This window comes from Oncorhynchus clarkii, chromosome 16 (assembly GCF_045791955.1).
Source record: "Oncorhynchus clarkii lewisi isolate Uvic-CL-2024 chromosome 16, UVic_Ocla_1.0, whole genome shotgun sequence".
NCBI classification, from domain to species: Eukaryota; Metazoa; Chordata; class Actinopteri; order Salmoniformes; family Salmonidae; genus Oncorhynchus; species Oncorhynchus clarkii.
Genome location: NC_092162.1, coordinates 28807320 through 28828848, shown reverse-complemented (window position 1 = coordinate 28828848; position 21529 = coordinate 28807320). Strand labels below are relative to the sequence as shown.

The following is a 21529-nucleotide window of genomic DNA, read 5'->3' as shown; positions in this document are numbered from 1 at the left end:
GTAATAATTGAAGAACATATTAATTATTTTTGGGCATGTACTGTACGAATGTGTTGCTCCACTACACACACACATTGCTACTGTAAAATTTTCTGCAGTTGCATACAAACAGAATATCTAAAATCTCAGTAATGTGTCTGTCCTCCCCCTTGTAGGAGCAGCCCCCAGGCCTGCTGGTGTATGAGGTGTTTGCGACAGATGGGGATGAAGGGGTGAATGGAGAGGTGCGCTATGCCTTCCTCCAGACAGGAGCTGGGAACAGAGACTGGGATAACTTCCACATTGATGCTATTACAGGAGTCATCACCACCGCCATCAAACTGGACCGAGAGAAGCAAGCCCTGCACAGTGTGAGTGGAGTGACTGGGCCCAATTCTAACTTGAGATATGCACTTGTAGCTAGCGACAACTTGAATCATACGTGTACCTTCATGTCAATGGGAGATATGCATTCAAGTTTAATGTAGGCCTGCCGGATTTCATGTCAGGATTCAGCCCAGACAGGAATGTGTGTATGTGTATTGTTTATGTATGTTCTGTCCCTCAGCTGATTGTTGTGGCCTATGACCTGGGTCAGCCCGTGCCTTATGAGACCACCCAGCCCTTACAGGTTGCGCTGTTGGACATTGATGACAACGAGCCTGTCTTCTTTAAGCCCCCGGTGAGTGGAGGAGAGTTAGGGAGCTGGGCGGTGTCTCATGCAAGGAAGATGTCAGTCTGGGCGGTGTCTCATGCATGGAAGATTCCCGCCAGTCTGCCCTAATTCAGACTCATCTTATTGCAATGAAACATAGCCCTGGACTCCTCAGCTATAAGTATAACTCTGGGTTTATACCTTACCATTTGATACCTTACCATAATATTTTTTCTATACCAAGTATTTTTATGTTTCTTTTGTGTGATCAAACCACCTTTTTAAATCTCTAGATATTTGATGTTTGTCTGTGATTAGGGTTGTGTTTTATTTGGTAGTTTTTTGTACTGTGTTTGTATATTAGTCAATAGCTTTCCTTATACCTAGCGCTAACATGTGTCCTTTGTCCTGATCTTGTCCACATTCTGATTGTGCCCACAATTTAAGAAAAATGCCAACAGATGGTATTACAATGTGTCTCATATCTGTCCATTGTGTCCGCATTCTGGCCACATGTTACTGATCCCTCCCTGTATGCAAATTATTTGGCAGCTGTTATTTCAAAATAGTATTTATTTATTCTAAGACCCAAATTGATGCCATATGTAAATGGTGCCACCTGTCAATCATTTTAGAAGGCAGGATTATGATGTTTTAAATGGTTTCACTGTCCAGATCCATCTACAGGACACTTCTAAGACATCCAGATATAAAGCGTGCCTGACTACCTCCGGAGGTGGTCTGGAAGATATGATCACAATCGGATCACAATGCGTCTTTTAATCTTCTACACCTGTCTGAAAATGTGGGCATAATCTGAAAGTGGAAATGATCAGGACAGAAGATGCATGTTAGAACCAAGTATAAACAAGGCTAATGTCTCTGTTTCATATGTGTGACGATTTTGTCTTACATCTGGGCCATGTATCTCTGTGTGTGTGTGTGTGTGCTCATCTATCTGTCTGTGTGTCTGTGTGTCTGTCTCTCTGTCTGACTCTCAGCGAGGCAGCCTGCCGTATCAGACTCTGTCTGTGGCAGAGCACTCTACTCCAGGGACAGTAGTGGGTAACGTGACAGGAGCTGTGGACGCAGATGAAGGCTCAAACGCTGTAGTCTACTTCTTCATAGCAGGTCTGTGGAGAGGACAACACAACACTACGCTACACAAACAGACACAAATAAACACACTGATTCATCCACACCGGACAATCCAGAAATATCAGTACATTAGTACTAATACGGAATAATTAAATATATTTTTGGTTGCTGCATGTTGGTGCTGCTGTCTGTTGAATATGAACATAACACTGATTTCCAATCGTGCCCTTATAGGGGGAGATACTGAAGGTAACTTTGGCCTGAGCCCAGGGGGCGTACTGAAGGTGAAGAAGGATCTGGATCGTGAGGACATCTCAGTGTACTCCATCATCATCAAGGCCTCCAGCCACAGAAACTGGGCTCCTGCTAGGGGTCAAAGGTCAGCCTGGGGAAGAGCACTTGACCCCAGCCGTGACCCAACCCTGCAGGAGATCAGAATCTACCTGGAGGACATCAACGACCAGCCACCACACTTCACCAAGCTAGAGTACACTACAGGTACAGTACATAAACTGTGGGAGGGGTAAATGTGTGTGTGTGTTGAGGTTGTGTGTCTATGTGCATTCTCTCACTTTTATTCCCCCTCTCTCTATCTCTTTCTCTCTCTCAGGTGTGGCTGCTGATGCCAAGGTAGGCTCAGATCTGATTCGGGTACAGGCCATAGACAACGATGTAGGGAACAACAGTCTGGTGCTGTACCATGTTCTGTCCATCCGCTACATTAAGTTCCAGTCCAATGACACTGAGGACATAGGAAACAGCTTCATCATAGGTCAGTCACTGCCTACTGCCAAGCATGACTATTATCTCCTCTGTGTTTGTATAGTATCCCTTGTTAATCCTTGATAACCAATGTTAGAATCAATTCAATTTCATTTCAGAATTGAGGAGATTAATTTAATTGAAAAGGAATTGGCCCCTGGCATGTTGTTAACCTTCTCTGCCTATTGATAACCAAGGTTGGGATCAATTCTATTTCAATCAAGGTGATGAATTGACTAAATAATTTAAATGGAATTGGGCTCCAACAATGTTGATAACCTATAGGGGATATATGTTTCAATTCTAAATATTGATTTGAATCACAGTGAAATTGACCCTGAACCTGTTGATAACCCTTAGGAGAGACAGATGGGATCATCCGTACCTATGACCTGTTCACGGCATACGACCCGGGCTACTTCGTGGTGGAGGTGTTGGCACGGGACCTGGCGGGCCACAGTGACATCGCCATGGTGGGCATCTACATCCTGCGGGACGACCAGCGGGTGAAGATCGTCATCAACGAGATACCAGAGCGGGTACGACAGTTCCAGGAGGAGTTTATCAACCTGCTGTCCAACATCACCGGAGCCATAGTCAACACGGACGATGTGCAGGTAGGTAAGGGTGTGAGGGATGTGTGAGTGTGTGTGCATGTGTGTGCAAGTGTGTGCGTGTGTGCATGCATGTGTATAAAATTACGTATGAAATGTGTATCTCCCAGAACCCCCTTTGTCATTCTCTTCTTCTGTTTCTGCTCAGTTCCACGTGGACAAGAAGGGCAGAGTGAACTTTGCCCAGACAGATGTGCTCATACACGTGGTCAACAAGCACACCAACCGCATCCTGGATGTGGAAAAGTCAGTTGCTGCCTGGCAGTATAGTTTATTATCATGTTATTACCTATAGAAATATAATTACTAGAACGGACAGTCCCCATTCCCATATTTAGAACCAAGTAAAAACTCACGGACGATTAGTAATGCTCAAACCAAGTCTATTCACCCACTGGGTCATATAGCTGCATAAGACAAAAACATGTTTCCAAACAAAGACAAAACACCCTGATTTAGTCATATCACAGTTTACCTATTTGCTTATGGTTTTGCCTACACCCAGTGACATGCTTTTTAAATTATATGAACAAAAAATAATAAATTTCATTAGGAATGGCAAACAAGACAAAATTAAAAGGGCATAGTTATATAACCAATATGAATTTGGAGGGCAGAAATGATTACATATTAAAGCATTAGACCTCTCACTAAAGGTATCAGTCATACAAAGTTGTACTTAAATCCAAACTGGTTCTCTAGTAGATTGTTGGGAATGTGTCACCCCATGTTCAAGAATGGCCTTTTTCACTTTATTCAGATTACAACTGCTCACTTTCGGTTGTTTGAAAAGGAAATATTCTCCAAAATATAGTTATTTTTCAAACAAGCCTTAGAAAGTTGGTTGCAATTTCAGTTTAATCCACCTGAAAAGACAAAACAAATAATACAACAAATAGTGTGGTTAAACTCAAATATACTAATTGAGAAAAAAAAAACATTTTTCGATGAAATGTTTAAAAAAAGTATAATTTTGTGAACTATATCATAAATAGGACTTGTGGAGTTATGTCACACATGCAGCTAACACAGACATATGGAAATGTCTGCTCTACCCAAAATACAACCAACTAATTGCATCATTGTCTGTCGGCCCTACATAAATGGTTAAAGAAAAGTGTGATAAATAAAAACATATACCAATTTCATTTTAAGGACCAAAACATTGACAGCTGTGCCATATAAATTGCAAAATAGTTGGGAAAAATTGCAAAATAGTTGGGAAGAGATTTTCGATGTACCCATTCCATGGCACATGGTTTATGAATTGACACGCAAAACACCACCAGATTCAAAACTTCACATTTTTCAATTTAAATTACTACACAAAATTCTTGCAAACAATAGAATGTTATATATATATGGGGGATACAATCTTCCCAGCTCTGCCGATTTTGCTGTGAGGAAGCAGAGTCATTAGATAATGTATTTTGGTACTGTCTATATGTAGCTCGTTTTTGGTCACAGGTCCAGGAATGGCTGAAGAATTGCGACATTTGCCTAGAACTAACGCTGCAGATAGCAATATTGTGTGATTTGAAAAGCCATAGTCAATCAATCAATAATATAATAATTATTTTAGCAAACATTTTTCTCTTTAATTCACAATCCAAAATGGATGGTGTTAAGAGATAGATGGGAGGGGTTGAATGGAGCTGAAGGGTGGGGCAAATAACAAGATAACCAATGTAAAACATACGGGGTTTGTAAAATGTATATAGGTTCAGAAATGTTGAGAAATAGCACAGTTACAAAAAGAAATCAAACTGGATGGACATCAGAAATAGAGGAAGGACTAAAAACAAACTAAATCTAACTATGGTAAAATAGATTGTGTCTGTAAAATGTGTATAATATGTAAAAACTGAACGTAGAAGCCTACGTGTCATTGTATATTAGTTTACTCCAATTGGGGAAGGGTGGTAAGGTTTGCGGGAAATGATACAGGTATATTAAAAATTAAAAATAAATTAAAAAGTATGTACAATGGGGCAAAAAAGTATTTAGTCAGCCACCAATTGTGCAAGTTCTCCCACTTAAAAAGATGAGAGAGGCCTGTAATGTTCATCATAGGTACACTTCAGCTATGAGAGACAAAATGAGAAAAGAAAATAAAGAAAATCACATTGTAGGATTTTTTATGAATTTATTTGCAATTTATGGTGGAAAATAAGCATTTGGTCAATAACAAAAGTGTATCTCAACACTTTGTTATATACCCTTTGTTGGCAATGACAGAGGTTAAACGTTTTCTGTAAGTCTTCACAAGGTTTTCACACACTGTTGCTGGTATTTTGGCCCATTCCTCCATGCAGATTTCCTCTAGAGCAGTGATGTTTTGGGGCTGTTGCTGGGCAACACGGACTATCAACTCCCTCCAACGATTTTCTATGGGGTTGAGATCTGGAGACTGGCTAGGCCACACCAGGACCTTGAAATGCTTCTTACGAAGCCACTCCTTCGTTGCCCGGGCGGTGTGTTTGGGATCATTGTCATGCTGAAAGACCCAGCCACGTTTAATCTTCAATGCCCTTGCTGATGGAAGGAGATTTTCACTCAAAATCTCACGATACATGGCCTCATTCATTCTTTCCTTTACACGGATCAGTCGTTCTGGTCCCTTTGCAGAAAAACAGCCCCAAAGCATGATGTTTCCACCCCCATGCTTCACAGTAGGTATGGTGTTCTTTGGATGCAACTCAGCATTCTTTGTCCTCCAAACACGACGAGTTGAGTTTTTACCAAAACTTTCTATTTTGGTTTTATCTGACCATATGACTTTCTCCCAATCTTCTTTTGGATCATCCAAATGCTCTCTAGCAAACTTCAGACGGGCCTGGACATGTACTGGCTTAAGCAGGGGGACACGTCTGGCACTGCAGGATTTGAGTCCCTGGCGGTGTAGTGTGTTACTGATGGTAGGCTTTGTTACTTTGGTCCCAGCTGTCTGCAGGTCATTCACTAGGTCCCCCCGTGTGGTTCTGGGATTTTTGCTCACCGTTCTTGTGATCATTTTGACCCCACGGGGTGAGATCTTGCGTGGAGTCCCAGATTGAGTGAGATTATCAGTGGTCTTGTATGTCTTCCATTTCCTAATAATTGCTCCCACAGTTGATTTCTTCAAACCAAGCTGCTTACCTATTGCAGATTCAGTCTTCCCAGCCTGGTGCAGGTCTACAATTTTGTTTCTGGTGTACTTTGAAAGCTCTTTGGTCTTGGCCATAGTGGAGTTTGGAGTGTGACTGTCTGAGGTTGTGGACAGGTGTCTTTTATACTGATAACAAGTTCAAACAGGTGCCATTAATACAGGTAACAAGTGGAGGACAGAGGAGCCTCTTAAAGAAGAAGTTACAGGTCTGTGAGAGCCAGAAATCTTGCTTGTTTGTAGATGACCAAATACTTATTTTCCACCATAATTTGCAAATTAATTAATTAAAAATCCTACAATGTGATTTTCTGGATTTGTATTTCTATTTTTTTCTGTCATAGTTGAAGTGTACCTATGTTGAAAATGACAGGCCTCTCTCATCTTTTTAAGTGTGAGAACTTGCACAATTGGTGGCTGACTAAATACTTTTTTGCCCCACTGTATGTGTATATATTTTTACCAAAAAAAGACATGGGGGATTGGAAATGTTGCAGACAATTACATTGATGGAAGCAACAATCTTTTCGCAATATTAAGCTGATCCACCCTTAATAAAAATAAAAATAAATATGTACAATAAAAATAAATAAAATATATGTTTCCACCAGCCCCAGTATATATATTCCATTTGGGTGTGGTGTCCTCCTTCCCTCTATACATTACATCTTTATTGCTATGCAGGAAGTCAAGTGATGCGGCCAGTAAACTGTTCCTAAATGTGACCTGACCTCGACCCCATTCCTCACTAAACCACCTCTCTCCAACCTTATCAGTGACTGCAACAATGTGATTGCCTTTCCTTTACACAGTACATTCCAAGCTTAATTGCCACACCATAAACATTCCTCCTACAGATAACCATTAACTTCTGGTGTAGAAACCAGACTATGGCACTCATTATTTCAAGTTTAGGAGTCAGAACCCATCATAGTAATTATATTTCTATGTCATGACATTGTTACTACACAAAAAACATGTTGTATAAGTATACTCCTCTTTGTGCTGAGCCCATTGTCTCCCCTTCCCTGGTCTTGTGATGGACAGGGTGATTCAGATGATTGATGAGAACAAGGAACAGCTGAAGAACCTTTTCAGGAATTACAACATCCTGGATGTCCAGCCTGCCGTCAGCGGGAGAGCACCTGATGACCTCACTACGCTACAGATGGCCATCATTATCTTAGCTGTGTTGCTCTTCTTGGCAGCCATGTCATTCATCTTCATGAACTGGTACTATCGCACAGTGTAAGAGCCTCCCACTGTTATTCAAATCAAATTATATTTGTAACATATCACAATTAATGTAGAATTTACAGTGAAATGCTAGCTAACTAGCCCTTCCCAACAATGCAGAGTTAAAGAAAAAAAGTACAATTGTAACACAAGAGGAATCAAATAAAATACACAGGATTGGCGCTACAGTTGAAGTCTAAAGTTTACATACCCTTAGGTTGGAGTCATTAAAACTCGTTTTTCAACCACTCAACAAATTTCTTGTTAACAAACAATAGTTTAGGCAAGTCGGTTAGGACATCTACTTTGTGGATGACACCAGTAATTGTTCCAATAATTGTTAACAGACAGATTATTTCATTTATAATTCACTGTGTCACAATTCCAGTGGGTCAGAAATTGACACCAAATCAAATTTTATTGGTCATGCACACATGGTTAGCAGTTGTTAATGCGAGTGTAGTGAAATGCTTGTGCTTCTAGTTCCGACCGTGGAGTAATATCTAACAAATAATCTAACAATTTCACAACGACTACCTTATACCAGAAGTTAATGGTTATCACACAAGTGTAAAGGAATGAATAAGAATATGTACATTAAATATATGGATGAGCGATGGCCGAACGGCATAGGCAAGATGCAGTAGATGGTATAGAGTACAGTATATACATATGAGATGAGTCATGTAGGATATGTAAACATTATGTAAAGTGGCATTGATTAAAGTGACTTGTGATATATTTTTTACATCCAATTTTTAAAGTGGCTAGAGATTTGGGTCAGTATGTTATTAGCAGCTTCTCAATGTTAGTGATAGCTGTTTAACAGTCTGATGGCCCTGTACTGACCTCGCATTCTGGATGATAGCGGGGTGAACAGGCAGTTGCTCGGGTGGTTGTTGTCCTTGAAGATCGGTTTTGCCTTCTTGTGGCATCGAGTGGTGTAGGTGTCCTGGAGGGCAGGTAGTTTGCCCCCGGTGATGCGTTGTGCAGACCTCACTACCCTCTGGAGAGCCTTACGGTTGTGGGCTATAAACAGCTTGGAAAATTCCATAAAATGATGTCATGGCTTTAGAAGAATCTGATAGGCTAATTGACATCAATTGAGTCAATTGGAGGTGTACCTGTGGATGTATTTCAATGCCTACCATCAAACTCGTTCATCTGTACAAACAATAGTATGCAAGTATAAACACCATGGGACCAAGCAGCCATCATACTGCTTGTGCAAATCAATCCCAGAACAACAGCAAAGGATCTTGTAAAGATGCTGGAGGAGACAGGTACATAAGTACCTATATCCACAGTAAAACGAGTCCTACTCGTTTGGCCATAATGACCATCGTTATGTTTGGAGAAAAAAGGGGGATGTTTGCAAGCCCGAAGAACACCATCCCAACTGTGAAGTACGGGGGTGGCAGAATCATGTTGTCAGGGTGCTTTGCTGCAGGAGGGACTGGTGCACCTCACAAAATAGATTGCATCATGAGAAAGGGAAATTATGTGGATATATTGAAGCAACATCTCAAGACATCACCAAGTTAAAGCTTGGTCGCAAATGGGTCTTCCAAATGGACAATGACCCCAAGCATACGTCAAAAGTTGTGGCAAAATGGCTTAAGGACAACAAAGTCAAGCTATTGGAGTGGCCATCACAAAGGCCTGACCTCAATCCCATAGAAAATTTGTGGGCAGAACTGAAAAAGCGTGTGTGAGCAAGGAGGCCTTACAAACCTGACTCCGTTACACCAGCTCGGTCAGGAGGAACGGGCCAAAATTCAACCAATTTATTGTGGGAAGCTTATGGAAGGCTACCCAAAATGTTTGACCCAAGTTAAACAATTTAAAGGCAATGCTACCAAATACTAATTGTGTAAACTTCTGACCCACTGGGAATGTGATGAAAGAAATAAAAGCTGAAATAAATCATTCTCTCTACTATTATTCTGACATTTCACTTTCTTGAAATAAAGTGGTGATCCTAACTGACCCAAGACAGTGCATTTTTACCCGGATTAAATGTCAGGAATTGTGAAAAACTGAGTTTAAATGTATTTGGCTAAGATGTATGTAAACTTCCGACTTCAACTGTATATACAGGGATTACCAGTACAAATCAATGTGCAGAGGTATGAAGTATTTGATGTAGATACTGCATGTACATGACGGCAGGGTTAAGTGTCTAGTCATCAGGATAAATAATAAGAGTAAAATAAATAACAAAGTCGCAGCAGCAATTGTTGAGTGTAAAAGTGTGTGTGTGTGTAATATGTATGTATGTGTGTTTGTGTTGTGTTGGTCTGCGTGTGTGTGTGTGTAATGTGTGTGTGGGCGTATGTAGTGTGCATGAATGTGTGTGGCTTTTGTGTGGGAGTGTCAATGTATATGGTTTGTATAGTCTAGTGAGTGTACGTGGGGTCAGCGCAAGATAGTCAATTAATGGTACTCAAACTATCTAGGAGTCTGGTAGTCTTATCGCTTGGAGGTAGAAGGTGTCTTGGAGCCCGTTGTTCCGAGAGCCGATGCTCCGGTACAGTTTTCCAGACGGTAGCAGAATGAACAGTCTATGGCTTGGGTGGCTGGAGTCTTTAGCAATTTTTGGGGACTTCTTCTGACACCGCCTGATATAGAGGTCCTGGATTGCATTGAGCTCGGCCCCAGTGATATACTGGGCTGTTCGCACCACCCTCTGTCACCCTTTCACCCTCATTGTCAAACATAGCATACTGATCCACTTTAACTTATACAATCCAATAAGCTTACTCATACTTAACCACTTCATTTTACAATATGTTCTTGTGTATCTAAGTATGGATTGCTCTTTCAGTTCATCTCTATGGTCCTGGTCAGTTCCTGGATGGGAGACCAGATGCTGCTGGAAGTGGTGTTGGAGGGCCAGTATGAGGCACTCTTTCCTCTGTTCTAAAAAAAATATATCCCAATGCCCCAGGGCAGTGATTGGGGACACTGCCCTGTGTAGAGTGCAGTCTTTCGGATGGGATGTTAAACGGGTGTCCTGACTCTCTGATCCCATGGCACTTATCGTAAGAGTAGGGGTGTTAACCCCGGTATCCTGGCTAAATTCCCAATCTGGCCCTCAAACCATCACGGTCACCTAATAATCCCCAGTTTACAATTGGCTCATTCATCCCCTCCTCTCCCCTGTAACTATTCCCCAGGTCGTTGCTGCAAATGAGAAGGTGTTCTCAGTCAACTTACCTGGTACAATAGCGGATAAATAAAATAAATAAATATATAAACATGTTTTTCATGTCAATGGAATTTGTAATGGTGTTACTTCAAACTGTCTATGATAGATACTTTGACATGGCTATGTCAGCATGTTGAACGTCTCACCACCTGTCTGTGTGTTTTTCTATGCTACAGACACAAGAGGAAGCTGAAAGCCATTGTAGCAGGATCCACAGGTGAGAGACAGCACCGAGGGGAAAGTCCCTGCAAGCCTAACAGCAGGATGTGGCGAACTATGGACTAGTTTGACTAGCTGTGTGTGTGTGTGTGTGTGTGTGTGCGTGATTGTAATTCATAATTCACCTGTTTATCTTCTGTCTTCCAGGGAAGCAAGGTCTCATGGACATCCTGGATTTGCCCAACACCAATAAATACTCATTTGAGGGGTGAGACAATAGATTACAGTGTTTATGCATTTTAAAACCTACACTACTTTATTGCACTTGACTCATGTCATTGATATGATGTATGTGTGGGCATATTCCTTTTGCAGGATCACAGATACATGCAGTGCTGATCTTAAATATCTGACAGTTGTGTATACAATATTTAATAAGACTGATGAAGTGTTAGCTGGGTAAGGTTATAGCTAAGACTGTTGTTGACTCTCAGGGCCAACCCTGTGTGGCTAGACCCGTTCTGTCGGAACCTGGAGCTAGCTGCCCAAGCAGAGCATGAAGACGACCTGCCGGAAAACCTCAGTGAGATCACTGACCTGTGGAACAGCCCCGTGCCTACTCACGTGAGTACAGCTATTAAACAGCGGCGGTCGGTGCCGTTTAAGATTTCATTCATATTCCATTTTAACATTGATAGGTTTAGGCTACTACATGATACTCAACTTGTCCCTACAACCTAGCCTATGAATGAAAGTTTACAACCTGGTGCACACATGTTGAGAGAAAATGTTGAGGTGACAAATGGACAGGCAGTGACACAATCATAAGTCCAACAGTTGCAAACAATAATTTTTATTAGACATATTCAGGTATGTTTATCGCCATTTCGTTCCATTTGCTTCCATTTGAGAAATGTCTTTCAACAGAATTGGCGGAATGAATACAGCCATATTGTATTCCTTCTCGCATCTATGCACTCTCCTCCTCTTACCTTTTCCCTTCGCTTGTGGACTTCAATGCACAACACATCAGCTGTATGAGACCAGGTGAAAAAACCTTTCCAAGCAAAACCATATTATGACCGCTAAACACAGCCTACATCGTTGTCACCATACTTGCTATTTGTAACGTCATAGTTAACATAGCTAATAGACCTAATGCTTTAGTAAACACGCTACAATCATGCAGTCATGATAGAGTCAGTAAGCAGTTTAGCAGTTACACCGGCGGGCCTTATTGGCAAAACATTTGTTTAAAACTGTTCAACTATTGTCTCTTTCTCTCTTTGAGTCAACTACCCACCACATTATATGCACTACAGTGCTAGCTAGCTGTAGCTTATGCTTTAAGTACTATATTTATTATCTGATCCTTTGATTGGGTGGACAACATGTCAGTTCATGCTGCAAGAGCTCTGATAGGTTGGAGGACATCCTCTGGAAGTTGTCATAGTTACTGTATAAGTCTATGTAGCGGAGGAGAACCATGAGCCTCCCAGGTTTTCTACTTGAAGTCAATATACCCAGAGGACAGATAGCTGTTCTCCGGTTACACCAGTTACACTACTAACTTTAATAATGTTTTACCATTTTTATTTATATGAAATTCACTGAAGAGGATGGTCCTCCCCATCCTCCATTGTTCATGCATTTCTATGAGTACACCCAGCAAACCACAATTGGTTCTGTGAAAGCTCCCAGAACATTCATTAGGTTGTGAAAAATGTTCTCCTAACACAAAAACTGTCCAGCCGTGCTGATGATTACGCAATGTTTGTATAAAACTTTTGCCATGTTGCTAGAACGTTCCCAGAACACATTTAGTCTGTTCTTTAAAGGTTCCCAGAATGTTTCTTTAGGTTGTGGGAACAGTCTGGTGGAAACACTGCGGGGACATCACAAAATAATCTGTCAACTTGTACGAATGATTGTGCAATGTTTGCATAAGGGCGCAAAAACATTCCCCTTATGTTACAAGAACATTCCCAGAGCACATTTGTTATGTTCTTTAAAAGTTCCTAAAACATGTATTTAGGTTGTGGGAACCTTGTGTGGATATGACAAGATTTTGTTTCCAAAAACACTAAAACTGTCCAGTTGTGCTAACATTCAGATAATGTTTGTATCAGGGTGCACAAAACATTCCTTCGATGTTGCAAGAATGTTGACAGAACAGCCTTTCTAAGTTATTTAAAGGTTCCCAGAACATTTCATTTGGTTGTGGGAGAAGTGTGGGTACATTACAAGATATACATGTAGGTTCCCAAAGCACAAAATATGCTCAGTTGTGATGACATTCATACAATGTTTAAGTTACTTTGCACAGGGCATTCCCTTAATATTTTCACATCCAAATATCTCTAGCGGTCCCCACAGCGTGAGTTTTTTTTACGAGCGTGATGTCAGAATGCGCTCAATGATCCAACATTTGATTGTCACGCAACAGGACAGTTAACCCATGCTGCCCTCAAACCAATTAGCTTCCTGCTAATTATCTATGTTTCAACTTGTCAATTTCAAATTATTTTCAACCAACCGTATTAATTTCAAACAACGGTTTGAAATGAGGTGCGTTCCACCTACTCATTAATTCACAAAGAAGTAGGCATGCTATTTTAATTTAAGATGAATATTAGCTAGCTGAGCCGGACAAAGTTCTCTCTTTGATGAGAGCCCAAGCACTCCCCCATTGTTTCCCCAGGTCAAGTATGCAAGCATTTACGCATCTCCAGTCAGAACCTTCCCGAATGTTTTACCCCTGGTGCATTTTCCGGCTGGCGCCCCCATTGCCTTCATTGCTGTTTTCCTTACTAATAACTATTTTGGACATTTGTGTGTCCCTATCAAAGTAAGTGGCGTGCTTTATTATGTTAGCATAATAGTTTCTGTATATCGTGTTATGTTGTTTCTTCTGTAGCACACCTTATGTAGCTATATATGGAACATAAAGTATTCTGTGTGTATTCCTATATAACCATGGACACGCAAGGTACTAATTCCATAACCTTTATGGTTTTATACTCAATTGTGCTTATGTAGCTAGCAACATTCTTGTATTAGCTTCTGTTGTATCCTTTGAATCTGCCCAGGCTTCATCATGACCATGGCCTGTGTATTAATTTGGCTTGTTTAGCATAGCCCTTCTCTGCACTGCCCTGCCCCCTTTTGGAGCTCTTCAGATACTGTTTCTTACTGTGTCTTATATCATTCATATTTATGATTTTGTGAATTCAAATGATTACTTCATTTTAATATTGTTTTATTGCTATATCCTGATATTGCATTGTAATTACTAATAATTCCACTTTATTCTGTACTTTCAGAAACCACACACACAAACTGTATTGAATATTATTTGCCAACATCATAACTCGAATTGGACTTCTTTCTTGCCAAAGAAAGAGGCCAGCTTTTGTATGCTGGCAACATACTCTTTGAACTGCACAACATTTTACTGGGAGAGAAAACAACAAGAAAAGACATAGGCCTATATTTAATGGTTGTCTATTTTATTGAAGTATTGGTAGTGCTGAACAGAAAAAAATAAAAACAAGTTTTACTAGAGGGAAAAAAAGAACAAGAAAAGACTGACAACTCATTAATATGCATAACCCATATTTCAATATTCAGTGATTGAACAATAAAAACTGCATTCCCACCCCCCACCCCTTGAGCAGCAGTTTGGGGGACTTGCCGTGCATTGAGGCGTAGGGGATTGTCTGCAGCCCCAAGTTGATGAACGCCGAAGGGTGTGATGCTCCTCCAGCAACTTTCTCATGAGGTTCTCTTTGTGCTATTGGTAGGTAATCACCTTACCTATGGGGGAGAGGGAGTGGGGAGGAAGAGGGAGTGGTGAGGATGATGAGGGGGTAGGTGGATGAGATATTGTAAATTTAATTGCATTTTGGAACTGTATGTGATTTGTATGTCAAATTACAAAAACATAGTTCCGTAATCGTCTCACCTGTTAGCTGGTGGTGAACTATGTGGTCATTGAGGACAGCATTGTCGATTAGGTGGAAAACATATGTTTTCAGAGCACATTCCACAAAGCTGTTTATCATGTCCGCCTTATCCAATGCCCCCATTTTTAGGTTATAGTCAAGCACGCAGTCTGGTTTGATCTTTCTCTCTCCCGTCTGGTGGTCCAACTTCCCAGTGGCCAACATGATTGCTGTATGGACAGTGGAGAAGACACGGATGTCTCGTTTGTCATGCCACTTTAGTGCCAGCTGTTGACTGTTCTCCTTGAACTCCACCTCTGCATCTTCCTGCTTCCGAATGCCGGCATCCCCTTCCTGTTCAACTGGATTGTGCCACAGGCCCATGTGCTGTTGGAGAGCAGATGCTGGAAGAGTGTGGGACTGCTGTACCAACTGTCCACATACCAAGTGTGGCCCTTCTCAAAATGAGGAGCCAGCATTGTTATCACCTCATAATGTAGGATGTCAGTGTTGGACCCAGAGTAGTCTTAATGTCCTGGACAAATCCTGTCTTCATGTCGCATATAATAAAGAACTTGACCCCAAAGTTGTGCCTTTGTAGTTTATTTATTTTATTTTTTATTTTTACAGGGACAGTGCACATTAATCAACGTTTCAGTAAAAGTGCCGGTTTTAGCCAGCCGGCTAATTTTCAACCGCAGTCCCTGGGCAGGTTATTAAAAACAATTACAATATAGACAATAGCAGCATAAAACAAGCAAGACATAGCAACATAGGACAAGCAAGACATAGCATACAGACAGAGCAACATAGGACAAGCAAGACGTAGCATACAGACAGAGCAACATAAAACAAAAAGCAGCAAGACAAAATTCATAAAAGCAACAAAGTGTTTCCACACCTCACAAGCTACAGACAACAGACAACATGGAAGGCGGCAACACACAGCTAGGGACCATGTTCACAAATCTGATTGACCTTTAGCCATGTCTTCAAGCATTTTGTGAAAGTGTGATATGTGGTGCAGTTATGTGTCTGATGGCAGTGTATTCCAGACATGGGAAGCTCTCACAGAGAATGCATTTACTAAAGGTGCTTTTCCTTAGGGGAACTGTACAGTCACCTCTCATGGCAGACCTTGTGGATCTGCTGCCATATGTCTGGGTTTTCTGTTTAACAAAAATATTGAGTGGAGGGGGAGCCAGGCCATTAAGGATCTTGAATACAAGACATGCGTCGGTGTATTGCACAAGATTTTCCCAACTCAAGAGCTCATGCTTTCTAAGGATGTGACAATGATGATGGCTATTGGGCTTCCTATCAAGCACTTTGAGAGCCTGTTTGTAGACAGACTGAATAGGTTTTAATGTTGTACAGCAAGCTTGGGCCCAACTAGTCAAGCAGTATGTTAAGTGGAGGAGTATCATAGATTTGAAGTACAGTTTTGCTACCTCTGTAGTCAAACAATTTCATATAAATCGGAAATTAGCTAGGTTGAATTTGGTTGTTTGAATTACCTTTTTCACATGCTTTTTAAAAGAGAGGTTGGAATCAAGTATGATGCCAAGGTACTTAAAATCGGATACCACCTGAAGCTTCTCCCCTGACACATAGACATCTGGCTCAGTAGCATCTGTTGCCCTCTTTGTGAAGAACATGCAAACAGTTTTTTTCACATTGAGATGCAAACACGAGTCACTGAGCCACTTTGTAACCTGGACCATTACAGTAGTGAGTTCTTGTGCAGCTTGTTGTTTGCTCTTTGCATGCACATATATCACTGTATCATCTGCATACATTTGAACTTCAGACCCAGTACAGACAGAAAGCAGATCATTAATGTACAGGCTGAACAGGAGGGGCCCCAGTATTGACCCTTGGGGCACGCCCACATCATAGCTACGAGTGGGCGACAGCTCATTGCTCACTCTGACACACTGAGTTCTGCCTTCAAGGTATGATTTCATCCATCTCAAGGCATCAGGGGAAAAGTTGAACTTGGACAATTTTGTGATGAGAATCTCATGGTTAACAGTATCAAAAGCCTTCCTTAGGTCCAGAAACACAGCCCCAACAGCACCCCCTTTGTCCATCTTGGACTTCACATTTTCCAGAAGAAAGCAGTTGGCCGTTTCTGTGGAGTGTTTCGCTCTGAAGCCAAACTGCATGGAGTGTAATGTGAAGGGGCTGTTGTTGAGGTGGGCAATCAGTTGTTCTGCTACACACTTTTCAACAACCTTTGACACCACAGGTAGTATGCTAATGGGCCTGTAGTTACTCACGTCAGCAGGGTCACCTGATTTAAAGATGGCCGTTATTATGGCCGACTTCCATACCCTTGGAAACACACCGAGACCAATAGATGTGTTGGTGACCTTAGTAATGGTGCCAATGAGTGACTCTTTGTAGTTTTTAAGAAAGGTAGAGTCCATCCCAAACACATCTTTGGCTTTAGAGTTCTTTAGTGAGCTAATCACCTTGTTCACCTTTGACTCAGAAACCTCCCTTATGATGAAGACAGGTTGAGTGTCATTCACTAGCACTGAGCCCAAGAAACAAGTGGAGGGGTTCTGTGTCAGTACCCTGACAGAGTCAATAAAGTAGGAATTGAAGGCTATTGCTATTTCGACTGCATCCTGTGTTAGATTGTTATTCACCATGATTTCTAGTCTTTTTGCAGTGTTACTATGGTCTTTCCCTGTTAACATTTTTAGATTCTCCCATACCAATTTAGAATTTCCCTTTGCTTCACCAATTATGTTAATAAAAAAGTTTGCCTTGGCCTGTCTGATTTCTTTCATCACCTTATTTCTCAACATGGTAAACCTACATCTGTCATGCTCTAATTTAGATTTTAGGGCTATTTTTAGAGCATAATCTCGTTCTTTCATCAATTTCCAGATTTCTCCATTTAGCCAAGGAAGAGTGCTCTTTTGGCCAGGTTTGGATTTGATTTTCTTTAGGAAGCCATTTATTGTAGTCTGGATTGTGGATAGAAAAACCTGACTATCAGCTTCCACGTCTGTATAGGACAAGAGATCATTCCAGTTTATTCCCTTAATTGCTTTTTCAAAATAGTTTAATTCACTCTTAGGTATTCTGAGTTGATCCGGCTTTCTAACAGTAGAGAGGTTAAACCTGCTCTTAGACAGCTTTCTGGCTATAAGTGTCAGATTATGATCAGACAGCCCAGTAACCATATTGAATGATTTAGTCACTCTCTCTGGTTTATTACTGAACACCAAAACAATCTGTGTTTTAGAGCAACAAGTCACCCTGGTTGGCCCTTTAACTAGCTGTGTAAGGTCAAAGGTATTAGTGATCCGTTTGAGGGTTTTCCTACAACACTTGTCTTCATAATTAATGTTAAAATCTCCCATTAAGATGACCTCTTTCCCAAAATCACATTCCCTAAGCATGGTATTAACACATTGAAAAAAGTTACATTTTCTGTGTTTTCTGACGGCTGGGTTTAGGCCGTTTTGTTTCGTTTTGATTAGGGGCAGTTCGGTAGCGCAATTAACAATCCCTCCCGCCTGCACTGGATGCGGGGAACTAATTAAAATAGCTTGCGTACCAGAAACAGAGTCAGGGATCGCATATAGCGACTCTGGTATGTTTGAAGAGTCAAAATACCAGAGTACCAAAATACCAATACCAAAATGTAGGGAATGTATTTACGGAATGCCAGCCTTCTCTCCATAACATCAGGGTCGTGTCACTGCATAGGTCCTTGTATGGCACAAAGACCCTACAAAATGCTAATGTAAGCTGGTAAGAACATTTATTATTTTGTGTAATTTAGGTTGGCAACAGCATTGTTGATGAAATGCAGGCATCGCAGCAGAACTAGGAAGCAGTCTTGGGGAAAGAGTTTGGCAAAGAAGGGAGTTGCAAACATAGGATCCGTGCGCCAGTTTTCCCTTAAGGAGTTCATCAAGAAGGTGTACATTTAACTAATTGTGGTTGTCACACATTTAGCGAGTTTCCCCTGATTCTCTCTTCTCCTGTAGTTCCAAGGCATAGCAATTGGTCTCCTCCACTATGTTTCCCACCAGCTCCTCTGTCAGAAACAGCTTGAAGCACTAAGCCTCAGAGGGAGATGGCAAGGGGCTCACTCCAGACTGGGACTGGGACTCAATAGCAGGGCCAGGAAGGGTGAAATGGCTGGCGGCCTTGCAACTATCTCAGACCCTCCGTACTTCACCCACTGTTTGTCTGCCTCCATCACCACCAGCATCTTCAGAGGGACTTTGTCGGTGGGAAAGGGGTCCTCAGATTAAGGGTTCTCAATGGCCAATAGGTTGCGAGCAGCTCTCTACTGTCAGAACCTGATACTTCACTTTCATACTCGGCCTCATTTCAAAATGTACAAAATCTCCAGAATTTTTATCTACCTTTCCAATTACTTTTAGAGTTTGGGATTAATTTGATTAACCTCTTTGATCTCTAGGGGCGCTATTTCATTTTTGGATAAAAAACGTTCCCGTTTTAAGCGCGATATTTTGTCACGAAAAGATGCTCGACTATGCATATTCTTGACAGTTTTTGAAAGAAAACACTCTGAAGTTTCAGAATCTGCAAAGATATTGTCTGTAAGTGCCCCAGAACTCATTCTACAGGCGAAACCAAGATGATGCATCAACCAGGAAATGATCAGAATTTCTGAAGCTCTGTTTTCCATTGTCTCCTTATATGGCTGTGATTGCGCAAGGAATGAGCCTACACTTTCTGTCGTTCCCCCAAAGTGTTAGCAGCATTGTGACGTATTTGTAGGCATATCATTGGAAGATTGACCATAAGAGACTACATTTTCCAAGTGTCCGCCTGGTGTCCCTGCGTCGAAATTGGAGCGTAAAGCCAGGTGCAATTATTTTTCCATTTGAGAGCAAGGAGAAACCAGGCTTCCACGAAGGATATATCATTGAAGAGATATGTGGAAAAACACCTTGAGGATTGATTCTAAACCACGTTTGCCATGTTTCAGTCGATATTATGGAGTTAATTTGGAAAAAAGTTCGCGTTTTGAGGGCTGAATTTTCGTTTTTTTTTTTTTTTTTTTGGTAGCCAAATGTGATGTACAAAACGGAGCTATTTCTAATACACAAAGAATCTTTTTGGAAAAACGGAGCATCTGCTATCTAACTGAGAGTCTCCTCATTGAAAACATCAGAAGTTCTTCAAAGGTAAGTTATTTTATTTGAAGGCTTTACTTGTTTTTGTGATAGTTGCCTGCTAAATGCTAACGCTAATGCTAACGCTAATGCTAACGCTAAATGCTACGCTAGCTAGCTACTGTTACACAAATGATTGTTTTCCTATGGTTGAAAAGCATATTTTGAAAATCTGAGATGACAGTGTTGTTAACAAAAGGCTAAGCTTGAGAGCTAGCATATTTATTTCATTTCATTTGCGATTTTCATGAATAGTTAACGTTGCGTTATGGTAATGAGCTTAGGTCTATAAATAGAATCCCGGATCCGGGTTTGGTCGTCGCAACAGGTTAATATTGCGGTGTTTCTATTCCAAGGAAAACAAAAAAAACTCTTATTTTCCATTGGGATTGAACAGAACATATGGCGCTGTACAATGTGACGGTCGGGAGTACAGTACTGGGTTATTTAGCGAAAGAATCCAGTGTCCTGCAGGCACGCGGGAGACTGGGGTTCAATTCCCCAACAGGGAGGAAGGAGTAGGCTGTCCTTATAAATAAGTATTTGTTCTTAACCAACTTGCCTAGTTAAATAAACGTTACACTAAAAGCATAACATTTCAACACCCTAATTTTCTAATTCTAGTCTAACCTATACCCAAATGGAGATTCAGTTAAAATATACATCTCATTGATTTATCAAGACCTGTCCCCATGCTTGCCTCAGAGTAGCGCAAAACAGTGCTAAAATAGTTGTAGGCTATTGCTCCAAATCATATATCTTCTAATTTCAATATGCTCTTTAAATAAATACCACTTTTAACAGCACATTACTCAACACTAGTGAGACTCATGTCACCTAGGTAGGCCTACAGTATATCGGAAAAATATGACTTGACTCTCCGCCAAGTATTTTTATCATTATTTTATTAATGAAAGCACAAAGATGCCATTATTAGTTATATTGTTTTAGTTTGAACATGCAGACTGGCACTAACAACAGAACATCTGGAACGTTTCCCTAGTCAGAGCCATTATTAGTGCAATGCCGCTTAAAGTGTTGCCAGTGTGGCAGGGTGGGGGTCCACCCCCTCCCCTTCCTCCTCCTCGCGTACCCATGAGCTAGGTCTGTCTTCTGTGCGCGGCTCTGCGGCCCATCCCCTGCCCTCGTGCGCTTTCAGTGGATATTGGAACTACAAGGCAGTCCCTTTGTGTGCCACTCGGGAGCCATGACCAATCTGACTAAAATATATATTGTTACTAATTTGTAAATAAAGCCAGTTTGTTATTTACAGTTATTTATTTCTGTTTTTAGAGAGAGAAAAAACCTACAGTCATCTCATGGGTCTCCCAGTCGAGGCAGGCGTACATCTATGCAGTGACTTAGATCGTTGCGCCACTCGGGCACTGTACATGACTGGTCGGGAGTGGTGTACAGTACTACAGTAAGAGCAAAATAATCCTTTCAAAATAAAATAATAAAAACAGTGTAACAACAGTTTTAGTAAGTAATGCTGAAGTCGTGCACATTTATCCATTTATATTTTGGTTTATGTCACCCATTCATTGTCAGT

General features: G+C 41.1%; 1 protein-coding gene across 1 annotated transcript in view; it reads left to right on the top strand.

Annotated features, from left to right (window-relative positions):
* Window positions 1–21529, top strand: part of LOC139368300 (cadherin-23-like) — a 237626-nt gene that overhangs the window by 197896 nt on the left and 18201 nt on the right. The window contains exons 38-48 of the mRNA XM_071107046.1: window positions 156–350; window positions 548–661; window positions 1636–1765; window positions 1967–2230; window positions 2343–2504; window positions 2855–3111; window positions 3257–3354; window positions 7301–7501; window positions 10877–10917; window positions 11067–11127; window positions 11354–11483. Of these exons, the coding sequence (XP_070963147.1) occupies window positions 156–350; window positions 548–661; window positions 1636–1765; window positions 1967–2230; window positions 2343–2504; window positions 2855–3111; window positions 3257–3354; window positions 7301–7501; window positions 10877–10917; window positions 11067–11127; window positions 11354–11483 (1653 nt within the window). The remainder of the gene's footprint in view (window positions 1–155; window positions 351–547; window positions 662–1635; window positions 1766–1966; window positions 2231–2342; window positions 2505–2854; window positions 3112–3256; window positions 3355–7300; window positions 7502–10876; window positions 10918–11066; window positions 11128–11353; window positions 11484–21529) is intronic.